Source organism: Phascolarctos cinereus, unplaced genomic scaffold, assembly GCF_003287225.1.
Source record: "Phascolarctos cinereus isolate Bilbo 61053 unplaced genomic scaffold, phaCin_HiC Scaffold_4;HRSCAF=312, whole genome shotgun sequence".
Taxonomy (NCBI): domain Eukaryota; kingdom Metazoa; phylum Chordata; class Mammalia; order Diprotodontia; family Phascolarctidae; genus Phascolarctos; species Phascolarctos cinereus.
In genome coordinates this window covers 80,227,786-80,241,136 of record NW_027555847.1, presented here as the reverse complement: position 1 = coordinate 80,241,136, position 13,351 = coordinate 80,227,786, and the positions used below count along the sequence as shown (strand labels likewise).

At 37.1% G+C, this 13,351-nt stretch overlaps 1 protein-coding gene across 1 annotated transcript in view; it reads left to right on the top strand.

The window, feature by feature from the left end:
- ADCY1 (adenylate cyclase 1) overlaps nt 1-12,700 on the top strand; it is a 354,989-nt gene extending 342,289 nt beyond the window's left edge. The window contains exon 20 of the mRNA XM_020971543.2: nt 848-12,700. Within this exon, the coding sequence (XP_020827202.1) occupies nt 848-1,186 (339 nt within the window). The 3' untranslated portion in view covers nt 1,187-12,700. The remainder of the gene's footprint in view (nt 1-847) is intronic.
- Nucleotides 12,701-13,351: the final 651 nt, after the last annotated feature.

Below are 13,351 nucleotides of genomic sequence, written 5' to 3'. Positions count from 1 at the left end.
TCCCACTTCTAGGCATATACCCCATGCAGGTCAAAGACAAAAAGGAGGGTCTTATATGCACCAAAATATCCCTACCCAACCTTTTGTATTTTTATTTTTTTAGTAACAAGAACTGGAAGTAAAGCAGATACCCATCAATTAAGGAATGGCTAAATGAAAGGTGGTATATGAATGAAATGGAGTATAACTGCACCTTAAGAAATAATGAATATGAAGAATTTATAGAAGTGTGGGAAGACTGATATAAGTATAGTAAACTCTGTCAGGGACATAATAAATAATTACTACAGCAATAGAAATGGAAAAAAGAACAAGAAACTGAAAGTTGAGATAGTATAATGACCAACCTTGGCTCCAAAGAAGGGATAAGAAAATATACCTTCTTCCATTCTTTGTGGAGATGGGTAGCTCTGGGTGCATATATTGCCACATTCTTTAATTAATATTTTGGTTAGTCTTGCTTCAATCTCAGTCTCTCTCTCTCTCTCTCTCTCTCTCTCACTTTTACTTTCTTTACAACACATGGCTCTCTGGGGAAGGGAGGAGAGGGGAAAGCAATGTATATTTGGAAATGAAGGTAATATAAAAACAAAAGATAATAAAATGTGAAGATGAATAAGATAAAGTGGATATCTTATCACTGATCACCAAAGAAACCACCTTCCCAAATTGTTTTATTTTGTATGTATTTTGCATTCACTTACCTATGAAGATGCTGTCCACTCCCCCAAGTAGAATCCAAGCTTTTTAAGTGCCAACAATTTTTTGTTCCCCTGGGCCTAGCATAGAGCATAACATATAGTAAGTAAATGCTTGTTGAATAATACTTAATTCTTTTTGCCAACAGGTCACAGAAGAAGTCCACCGATTACTAAAGCGGTGTAGCTATGAATTTACGTGTCGAGGGAAAGTCAGTGTCAAGGGAAAAGGTGAAATGTTGACCTATTTTCTGGAAGGAAAAGCAAACGGTAGTAATTCTCAAACCAGGTCCTTAAACTTAGAACGGAAAATGTATCCATATGGGAAATCAAACATTCAGACAAAACTGGGTACTAGCTGCCCTTCTGTCTCATCTGTGGCTAGCTTTACGGTCAAAGCTGGGATTGGAGCCCTGCAGACAGCAGGCACCCACACCAATCCAACGCTCCATTACCTTCCTTCTGTGCCAGCTGTGAAAGAAGCCTAGATGAGTGTCATTTGCAAGTGAACTCGGAAAGCATGAATACTTGCCAACAGGATTTAAGGTCATAGCTTGTGGCATCAGCCATGGATCCAATCTAACACAACCAAAGAAAGCCGGGAAGCTCCATAGAAGAAAACTTGGAATGGAAGCGATAAGGGCTAACAATTGTGTTAGGACAAGAATAATGCAGATTTTCTGAAACTAAGGAAATTTTCTTGGAATTTTAAAAAGGTAAACGGCATACTTAAGAGATGTGTGTAAATGATAATGTATGTGTGTATATATCCTAACTCTATATAAACACATATACACTCACACTCATATATATAGGCGTAAAAATTTATATAGATACATGTATTTATTTAAACTTTATTTGTAATGGCATAAGGGAGCTATGTCACATATTCATATCCATTATTGTTCAGATTGAGTTGGATCTAAAATTTTGATGAGGAATACAATACAGAATCTTAGGAACATATTCTGGAGTTATAGCAAGAACAATGAAAGTTTTGCTCAGAGTTTGAATTAATAAACAAGCCTAAAAAAAGGCAGCAGCTTTATCCAAGATTGAACTAAGCCAATTCCAAAACAGCTGCATCTGCTCACTCTAACTTGCCCCTTCCAACCCTGGAAAACATCCAAACAGCATCACATTTAGTACAATAAGTCAAAATTAGGTTAAAAAAAAAAGTCTGGACTCAGGACCTTGATGGAATACTGACAAATACTTGAACCATCTCTAAGCATCTTTGCCCAGATGTTGCCCCATGATCAATCACAGGGTGCAGATCAAACCAGAGGTTCCATGCTTCAGGTGCAGCAATAGGCCAAAAATATTAGGAACCCCTTTTCCTTCTGCATGAATATTTGTAGCTATTGGATTTCTTCCAAAGGAAGCTCTTTGCTAAGGATTAGAGATTGAGGGGCTTCATACCAATTCATCACCTTCTATAAATGTCAGTAGTAGTACTTGTATCCCTTGCCAATGATTTTTTTTTCTTTGATGACTTTTTTGCTTCTTGTAAAACTCTCCAAACTCATTTTTTAAATGTCCACTGTTATTGTTCAAAGTAAATAAGGAGACAAATCTCATTTCTCATCTTTTTCATGTATGATTTTAAGTTCCTATGAGTTAAGCAATATGTTACTTTGTTTTGTTTTGGAGAAAAACAAACACACAGCATTTAGAAAGTTTATGTTATCAGACATCTTGTTTGTCTAGAATTCCTAATCTTTTTGAACAGACAATTTTAGATTAAGGAAATTATTTTAAGACCAGAAATCAGTGCTCTATCCCAAAGTTACAGAAATCTATTAAAGTACAAAGTGATGACAGTTTATTTCTGTGAATTTGATATATGTATCTTTGTAGAGGTATAGCATTCATTAAAGGTCAGAGGTTTTCAGGGCAAAACTAGCTAGGAAGGGCAGAACTGTGAGTAATAGAATGAACAAGTTAAGCAGAACAGATTCAGGTCTGTCAGGGTCTAAGCCCAAGGAGGTTATCCAAATTAAAGAGCATTTGGAAAATATGAAGGATCTAAAGAATTAAGTGGAGTCTAGAGTTACAGAGGTCAGAGAGACTATACAAGCACTAGCAAATAGGATTATGGCAGCCCTGGTCCCAAGTTATAGCCAGAAACAGATCAGAGGACCATAGCAGAATCCTACCACTTATTGCATCTAAAATTCTGGCAATACTCATAAAAATTTTTCTTCTACCAAAGGGTATGCTTAGCCTTCTTTGGAGTTCTGTGTTTTTAGGATACAGTGGTACAGTGGAAGGCCTAGATTTTTGCATGAATAGTATTCATATTTTGTGAGTTCTTAAGATTAGTCTTTTTGATTACACCTCTCCAGTTTGTTGGCTCTATTGTATTCATTTGGATCTAAAGACATCTCTGACACTTCTGCTGACCCTATGTTAGGAGCAAAGGAGGGGAAAGAATGATCTTCCTAGTGACCTAGAGAATGAGGAGAGAAATGATCTTAGAATGATTTAGGGAGTAGGGGGAGGAATTCAAGAATGCAAACTTGAAGGCAACAGGGAAATTATGAAAAAGGATATGTAACATACCAATATGTAATAAAATTGTATGAAGGTAAAATCAATCAGGGAAGCATGGAATCAAAAGGAATAATAGAAAATGTGATTCCCATTAAGTGCTAAATGTCTACCTAGTTTTTGTAAACCTACTTGGACTTCCTGAGTTTCCAGGTCTGGCTGGTATAAATCAAATACATGAGATTACCCCATTTGGGGATGTTAACAACTAATGAAGGTTCAAGATAGTATTTATGCAAGGGGTGATAGAGACCACAATTGATACAAAAGGGACTGAGCAAGGTCAAGATAAGGGAAGAATTTATTTTATGAAAATATTCAAGAGATACTAAAGGAGATTCAACACCTTGTGGGCACTCTTAGGAAACACCTGAGATACTCCAGAGAATGCCTGATCGAGCATTTAATTTGCCTTCTCTATCTATCACTTCTTCTCTGCCACTGGTTCTCAAAATATGGTCTGAGGACACATATGAGTCCCAGATACCTTTTCAGGGGGTCCATGAGGTCATAACTGTTTATACAATAATACTAAGATGTTTTCATTTCTGTGTGGCAAGTATTGATAGATATAACTCATAAAAACAAAAGCTCGTGACGGGGAGGCGGAGGAGTCATCAATAATTTTTAAGAGTGTAATGGGGTTCTGGGACCAAAAAGATTGAGAACCACTGACCTAGAAGATGGGTTATCAGACTTCTGCTGATCAGGCCTTGAGCAAGTAACTTAACCTCTTTGACCCCCTGTTTCTTCATCTTTAAAATGATGGAGTTGAAATAAAAGACCTTAGAATCCCCTTACAATTGGAGATGTGTGAAACAATGATTTTATAACCTTCCAAAAGCAGACAGCAAATTAAGGGTCTCTGACAAAAAAGGAAATACAGGGGAAAGCTGTGTAAATTTAAAATGTGATCTGACAGTAATATCATAATCCAGGAGATTGGTGCTATGAAGGATGAGAAGTGAGTCAGAGCAATAAACATGTCAGCCATTACCAGAATCAGTGTGATGGAGGGCTGCAGAAATCAAAATGAATCACACAGGATGTCCTTGGCAGTAGGTCCTTAGAGATAATCTGGTTCAGCTCTCTCATTTTACAAAAGAATGAGGCAGGGAGAGATGGGTGACCTTCCTGAAGTCACACAGCCAGTAAGTGATAAAGTTAAGATTTGAATCCAAATTCTCCTCCAAACTCTTCCATGATTCTTTAGTTTGGTAAAAATGCTAATCCATTTGGAAGGACAGAGAGTAATGTCAAGTCCCTAAGAAAGATCTCGTGTTCACTACAGCAATCCACTTTGGAGCCATAGTAATAAAGCTGTACAACTCGGAGTTACAATGTCACAAGAACACATACCTTCTAGGTGGAACTGTAACTTCAAGTAGAGCGAAAATTCCCAGCCAGAGTTCTCTCAGGCTCTGAGGAATACTTGGGTCCTGTAGCAGAACTTGGCATGTTTGTATGTAGAGATGGGCATCCTAGGTTATACCTAGAAAATTTTCAGGTATCAGGAAGCATATGGGGTAGTGTGTCATCTACAAGGTGACTTTCCATCCCCAGCCACCACCACTGTCAAAACCACCCTTATCATTCTTGAGCAACCAAGTAATCAATTCACCACTGGGAAGTTAAATGCTATGAAGAAATATGATCAAGAATGCATGGGACAGGAAGGAAGAGGGAAGAGAACATTTCTTACCATGGTTTTTCCTACTGATGGCCCATGATAACTTAGACCATATGCTCTATAGCTTACAATGGTGTTTCTATTCTTGAAAACAAACTTGAGCTGGGATACTTGTCCCAGAGAGATAGCTCTGTTCTTTGGTGGTCAAATAGTAGATAAAGGAATGTTCATGGGTAAAACAAATGAATTCAGGGTCACTCTTTGTTAAGAAGGTTTTACCTTGATGGTTCCATCGGTTGTTCTGCCACTGAAAGTTGGGGAGAGGAAATTGTAATGTGGAGTCAGGGTGAAAATAGGAGTAGCTCTTACTAAATTGTAAATTCCTTGAGGGCATGAACTCTGTCATCTTTTTATTCCCTACAGTGCCTAGCACAGTGCCTTGCATATCGTAGGTGCTTAGTGAATGGCTATTGAATAAAGGGATTCATCATACAGTTGAGCAAAGAAAGTTTAATTCATTAGAATTTATTAAAAATGAGTGTCATCAATATAACCACAGTATGTTCCACAATTCAGGGGAAAAAAAATTACTCTCAATAAATACTGATAGAACTTGACAAACCTGAGTAACTGATACATGTTCTCTGTGGAAGTATTTGGTACTCTGATACCCTGCGGGGTTTGATCTTTAGATGCTCAGGAGTGATTATGGGAAAAAGTAAAATAAAATGATTTCTTGAGACAAGTATCACTTAACCAACTGGACTTCATTTTCCTCCATAAATATGTCAGTCGAAGAGTTCATCTCGACCAGAAAAGGTCTTTATGGGTGAATGAATCCAGTCATGGACAATTCATATACAAGCTTAAGTATAAGTACCAGCAGAATTTGTTTATGTGGGAAATTACGTGGGTAGATGTTGAAAAGAAGTATTAATGAAGTCAGATTATTTGGGATCCTAATAAAACAAACAAAAATGACCAATTTTGAAGCCAAGAAGTTTGATCTAAAGTCCAAGGGAATAGGTAACAGATGGTGGCATATTTATACCAAAGCATGGTCTAATGAAGTGTGTATAAGGGATTTCCAGCAAAATCTAGGGAACTGCCCCATGATACTTCAAATTGAAGGATTCTTCAATATCAGGGCATGAGTTGTAGTAGGATAAGTCTGATGAGAAGGAGCCAGAATTGGAGTCCAGCCAAGCAAGAGGGGTTCAGCAGAGACCACAAAGGTGCATTTGGAACCAAACATGTTTTATTTTATGTAAGACTTGTTGGCAACTTTTGCTCAAGTTAATGCAGATGAAGAGTAGAGTTAGTATCTATTTCATTTTATATGGTAGGTCCCTCTTTAGAGAACAATAGTCCTTTATATTAAGTTTTCCCATTTTATTGTTAATTTTATTTCAGTGAGTTAACTCTTTTCACCCACATATTCTTGATGGGTTTTTTTTAACATTCTTTCCTCCTATAACTCATGTGAACTGCATTTATGAAGAGGATATAATTACAATGAATAATCTGACATGGTTCACAAATGCATGAATTCATATCAACATGAGGGAAGTATACCATCTATTGTAATACCACTATTAACATATGAGGATATATTCCAATAGCATATTTTAGGGGTAGAAACTTTGTAATCAGAGGTAGAAAACAATCTAAGATATGGAGATATAAAATATGAATTCCCTGCCTTCTGTGCCCCACTGGGAAATTCCTACCCTACTGTCTTTTTGGGCTGTTCAGGGTCACTCCCACATCTCTTAAGATGGTCCCCAACTCCATATTGTGGAGGGCACAAATGAACCAGTCAGTGACTTCTCTAGGCAGTCAGAGCTGGGTAGTTTAGTCTTTTTGTAAGTGGCACTTCGACCCTGGGCCATCCACAAGAGTCAGCAATGTTGCCTTTTTCACCTCAGCTACCTGAAACCAGCAACCTAGCCCTGAGGCTCAAATTTCTTCCACCTCTTCATAGCATCTAACTGTATCTTCTTCCTCCCTGCCCCACCCACTGTACTTCAGATTTTTGACAGCTCTTTGTAATTCAAACTCTGACTTAATGGACTGGTTCATCTTGCTATAACCCCTGCCAAAGGGAAAATTCTTTTACTTATAGTCATGGCATTTAGATCATTCAGAGAAGGACAGGAGTGACCCCTCTAAGTTAACCTATATTCCTGAAACCTAGACAACATTCCAGTTTGAGGAAGCCCTCCCATCATCCCCAAATAGGTGCCAATTCTGACGAGATTTTTTTTGTAGGATTGTTTATTGCAAGCACAACCTTTCACTCTCATTTGCATGATTTCTCTTTAAATGATGGTGATGATGAATATCTTTATACCAGAAGATGAGAAAAGCTCTTCAGACTCTTATTTGTTCTTCTATTTTTCCTGTCCCAAATCCTTCTTCCTTACATTTGGGACTATTTGCAAACCATTAATCTCTCAGCACTTTTTCCCACCAAGTTTTTATAATCTTGAAACTACAAAATAATATTCAACGAAGTTCTTGAATAAATAGTTCCAAGAGTTTTATATGCTAATCAAATAAGAACAGAATACTTCAAATACATAAACTGTATATATTTTCTCTGCAAATGTCTGTCATGAGCATTAGAATAGCAGCTATTGTTTGGCTGAATACATCTACATCCCCTTATAATTTTTTTGGTTTTACATTTTAGCTCTTCCTAAAATCTGAGAGAGCCTGTTTTATGATCACATTGGGTGTTTATGTGTGTGTGTGTGTGTGTGTGTGTGTGTGTGTGTGTGTGTTTTTAATAGTTTGCCAATACAGAGACTATGGTTGTGTCTTTAAAAACAACTAATTCAATCATTCTGAGAACATGTAGCCTATTAATTCCAGAAAGAAGAGAAAAGAGAAAGGGGGAGGGAGGGAGGAAGGAAAGAAAGAAAGAAGAAAGGAGTCACTTATTTAAAGAATTAATTGGTGGTTTGATTGAATTTGTTGGTCAGAGAGGCAGTGTTGCATAATGGTTAGAGAGATGGCTTCAGAATCAGCAAGACATGAGTTCAAATCTGGCCTCTGGCACCTACTGGCTATGTGACCCTGGGCAAGTCACTTTATTTCTCACTGCCCCTGATAGCTCTCTTAAGACTGTAATATATGGAGCAGGTGCCAAGCTGCATTGGTAGAGAGTTTCCTTGCTGGTAGTTCAATATGCCAATGAAATCACAGATCTGTTCTCCTTCTTACCTGCTCCACCCCTCCTCCCCAGTTGGTCAATTTAGGTGTGTGGTTGGATGCATGTGTATGTGTGGATGTGTGTGTGTGGATGTGTGTGCGTGTGTACATGCGTGCGTGTTTGTGGCCACAGGTGAAGAAATGAAGAAGTTACATAAGAAATGTCATTGAGAATATGTTGACTCCATTTTTGCTAATGTTTGTAGAGTTCCTTAGGTATATCTTGGACATTTTTGGAAGCAAAAAGAGCTCTTCCAGTAAATGACTGTTCTAGGGCACTAAAACAGTAGCCTAGTGACCCTGAAGAGTGAATTTAGCCTTAACAGTTAATGGGGGCAATGATGTCTAATGGCATCCTAGAAAAGAGCTCAAGTTGTGGAATCTGACACAGTAGGCTGTTTAGCCTAGAATGTTCGCAAACACAAAAGCCTCTTGATATCACACTAGTAGGTGCCACAGACCACAAGCTCAAGGCTTTTGAGCATAAACAATAGGATTTCCATTCCTGGAAAAGGGGAATGTGTATTAGTGAGTGATTCGCACGAGTATGTTCACTTTAACAAACTATTTCCTTTATCATCAGCAATTCCAAGCTCTGTATGGGCCCTGTTTGGAACAGGAGCACTATTTAGCCATAATGTCCTTTGGAGTTTTGTATTGCAGTGATAAGCAACATTTTTTAATTTGTGATAAACTTGTATGATATTGCCTTATTTATTTTTAATCTTGTACAGTGTCAATGTACAAATGCTGGCCTTTAATGTATTATTGACTTTAAAGAGTTTATTATGAAAAAAATAACTTGTAAATACTTTATCAGTTATAAGTAATTGCATGTCCACTTGTACCAAAAACACACACATAATAATGACATCACACACACACACACACACACCTGGCACACTTTTAATGGATATCGATGGTTTTTTATAACAGAGGTTTTACACCTGCATGATGATGACTAGCTCTTTGGAAATGGCTGTTCTTTGTGCTCCTCTTTGCAACCTCTTGCATGCCACTCATGCCTGATGTAAGTGACAAAGCAAAACAAAATCCAGGATGTCTCTAAAGTGCTTGAACATATCACTTTTGACACTGAGTGTCCCCAGTCTGTGCATGTGCATTCAACTGAGCAAATTTTGAATGAAAATGCTAGCCCAGGAAAACAAAAAAGCTCCCCTGCTGCCAATAATTTCATCGTTACATCCATATTATTCATAGTGTAAAAGCCATCTATTCAAACTTCACACCTTCAGTCATTAGAAGCAATAAATCTAACTCTCTACACTGTAACATAAAATGAATGGAAATACTAATCTTGTAAACATTGCGGACATTCATTGGATGCTGAGGACTCCATTTGACATTGGACAAGTATCAAAGGAAGAAGTAGTGATGTTACCCACATATTGCTATTTCAAGGGGGTGGTATAATTATTGTATCTGAAACAAAAACACAGTAGAAACATTTTGATTCATTGCACATGTGTATACACACATGCATGCATACGAACATACAAATACATATACATACACACTCATCAATTCCTATGCAGAGACAAATTCTGACCTTCTGAGCACAGTTCATATTAAACCATTTGGCATGGATCGTGGAAGCCAGAATTTGGCTCAGAGTTTTCATTAGTTGTTCCTATTTAAATTTCCATTGAAAAGCTTGTGTTTATAAGCTTCCAAAGTCTCTCAAATTAACTTTCCATCTTGTTTCCAATAGAGAACCACATGAAAACATTTTGGCATTATTTCTTTTCCTCCAAAGCTGCAGTCTTTCTACTACTCCTCATGGGCCTCTGATTTTATACTGTTTATGAAAAAAAAAATGAAAATAGTTTCATTGTATGCTTTAGCATGGTAGGATATAAGATCAACTACAATATAGAATGGAGGTTGGAATTTAAAAGAGTAAAATACTCTCTAGTGTGTATAATTAATACAGATTTCTTTCTTGATCAAATTAGTTTTGAGTTTATCATGCAAATTGTATGACACTGTAGTTTTTCTATGATTTAAAGCATACCTAATGAAGCAGATACTCTGGAGTGCCTCTGTGGCTCAGTCTACACTCTGCCTAAAGCTCTGATAAATTCAGCAAAAAAAAAAAATCAATTATACAAGTTAAATCTACATTCATGAGACAATGTGTTAAAGAGAGTGGTTGGCTAAACAAAATACCTGGCTAAACAAAATAGTCTGCTTGTCTTTGGTACCACTTTGGTGTCTTTGTTCATCAAGTTTTAGAGCTAACGAAGACCTTTAAGGCATTGGTCCAACCCCCTCATTTTTCTTGTGAAGAAAGAGTCCCTAAGGGACAAAATGACTTGCCTAAGGTCATGTAGTTAGTGGTAAACCTGACCCTTGTACCTAAATTTAAGAGGGATGCTCAAGGAAGCTCCTGACTCTGTTCTCAGCACTGGCATATGTATATAATAGTGATCTATAATCTAAGTGGCATTCCCTTGGATGTCTTGAAAGATTTAATATATCTTTCTAAACTCTTAACTTAATCTAAGTATGAAGATAAGGTGGGAGCAGAGAATCATTTTGGATTGGGTCTCGCTTAAATTAAGTATATTATTAAATGTTGTCATTGTTGACAAGTCAGAAATTTTCACTTTAGGAAGTAAAAATAATTGCATTATGTAAATAGATAAAATGCAATATGTTTTAGGACTGTACTTAAAAATTCTTCACTAAGCTAATCATAAAGATTGAGCTTTCAAAAAAAAGTGTTGTCCCTCAAAGTAGAAATCACAATATGATACAGTGGAAAAAAGAGATGAATTGTCATTCAGAGGATCTGGGTTGAAACCCTAGCTCTCTGGTTGACCTGATCTATGCAATCTTGGACTAATGTCCCTTTGCCTCACTAGGCCTAAATTTTCTCGTCAGTAAAATAAGGGGAACTGTTCTAGATGGTCTGTAAGGCTCCTTCCAGATCTAAATTTTTGGAATTCTGACAGGATTGATTTCACAACCTGTGGTCAAAAACTATATAGGAAAGACAGTATCATCAGTTTGTATTGCTCTTTTCAAACCCCAAACTCTTCCTGAAAAAATGGCACTTTCCAGTTTGATTACCCTCCTAATTAACCAGAATCATCTTTGGTTGACTTTTGAGTGATTCATGTACCAAAAATGTACTCTCAAAGTTTGAGAATTTGCTGCTTTTGAGAGTATGTTTGGGTTTTTCCAAAAGACGTAATGTAGACGTTGAAATCAATGAGTTACCAAAAACGTTTACAGCAATAATGGAACAGTTACATTAAGATTATCACACCTCAAGAGGACTACTTTGAAGAGATAACTTATTTGTATTTATAAGATCTAGGGAACTTTTAAAAAAAACCAGAGTCAATGTCTATTTTAAAAATAAAATATGTATTTCAGAATTGATTAATACAATGTAATGCGTTAAAATGAAGTTATAATGGGGTAGTCAGTTCAGGGCATGATATATAAAAAATAAGGTATCTCTTCCCTTTTTAAGGTAACTGGCTACCTTCTGTGATTTTATTTATTTAAGCATTTATTTTTGTGACTCTAGGTTCAGTCAAATGTTATTATACCGTTTGGCCCTATAGCTCAGTGAATGACACCAACAGGTTTTTGGAGGGACAGTATCATTTCTGCCTATGCCCCATGAGAGTTCTTAATACTTTGTATCTTAGAACTACCTTTGGAATTGGGCTATAATTAGGGTAGTCCAAAGAAAATACCACTCCAAGAACGAACTAGTGCATTCTAAGAAGGTTAAGAGACAGTAGTAGACATTTCAGGAACGTGTGTAGATTCAGAATAGATGTTGGAAGTTCTGCAGAGTGTATTGAAATGAAGCCTGCAAACTTTCCTGACATTTTTAGAGGAACCTCAGAACTATCATAGAGTCTAGAAATCAGCTCCCTACAGCTGTTTGATACGTATCAGAGTAGTCCCAACCATTTGTACCACCATACTGACACAAGGCCATCCACTGACTAGTTTATTCTTTCCAACTTCCCACTGTTATTTATTCTGCTCTCCTTCAATTTTATGTTTCCAGCAGCACATTTGGACTGGTCAGGTGTCAAGGGCATGAGTTTAAAAGGGGAGCAGCAGTGATGGAAGGGATGAATAGACACCAAAGCACAGATGAAGGTTAGATCTCTGGTCTCCAAAGCTAAGTAAAATTGTCAAGGATAGAAAGGGGCTGCTGCCTAAAGAGGGAAAGAAAAGAAAGGAGGTAATAAGAAAAGTAAGAGAAATTATGCCAGAACAACCCTACATACTCCATGTAAATTACAAGTAAAGGGTGAAAAAACATCAAATTATGATGATCATTTTTGCCTCTCTTTTAACATAATTTCCATGCCTAATTGATTCTTAGTATCATGACATTCCATTTCTTTTAAAATCTTTTAAAATTCTGAATCTAGTGTAAAAATCCCAATGCTATAAAGGAGGATAAATGATAAAGGAGGAAATCCCAGTGATAATGATGAAGGATGCTGCACTGACTGACCAGAAGATATTTCTATAGCAATAGGTTGGTGCCTCATTTTGATCCCCTCATCCCACTGAGCGCTAATAAAGACTATTTCCAAACTTATTTACTGAAGTATGCAGGAAGTGGATTTTGTCCAAGATGCATTTATCTGAAAACAGTTGGGGGGAAAAAAAGAGTCAAGCAAACAATGTAAATTCTTTTAAAATCATGAGGTAAATCTTCATCTCTCTTTTCGAGAAACACTGTCAGTCATGTTTTGAATCTAATATCACCTGACATACTGTGATGAAAATAGCAGTTCCTCGACAATCTTCAGGTTTTGGCTACTTAATGGATGTTGATTTTTTTTTTTTTGGTGAGGCAGTTGGGGTTAATGACTTGCCCAGAGTCACACAGCTAGGAGTGTTATGTGTCTGGGGCCAGATTTGAACTCAGGTCCTCCTGACTCCAGGGCCAGTGCTCTATGCACTGCACCAACTAGCTGCTCCTGGATGTTGAACTTTTAAGTGTTTCAAATGGAACAACCTATGCCTTTCAGAACTTCCAAGTGTTCCATGTTGTTTTTATACATTGTATAATGGTTTTGTATATGTTGTCCATTCTTAGGGAAAGATTCACAGGAAAGGTGCTGTCAACATTGGTTTTTGAATTCCACAAATTTGTACATCTATGCACAGTCACGTTACCCAGCATTTAAATTGACCTTCCTAATGTTAAGTAATGCTGATTACTGGACTTCTGTGATCAATCTGA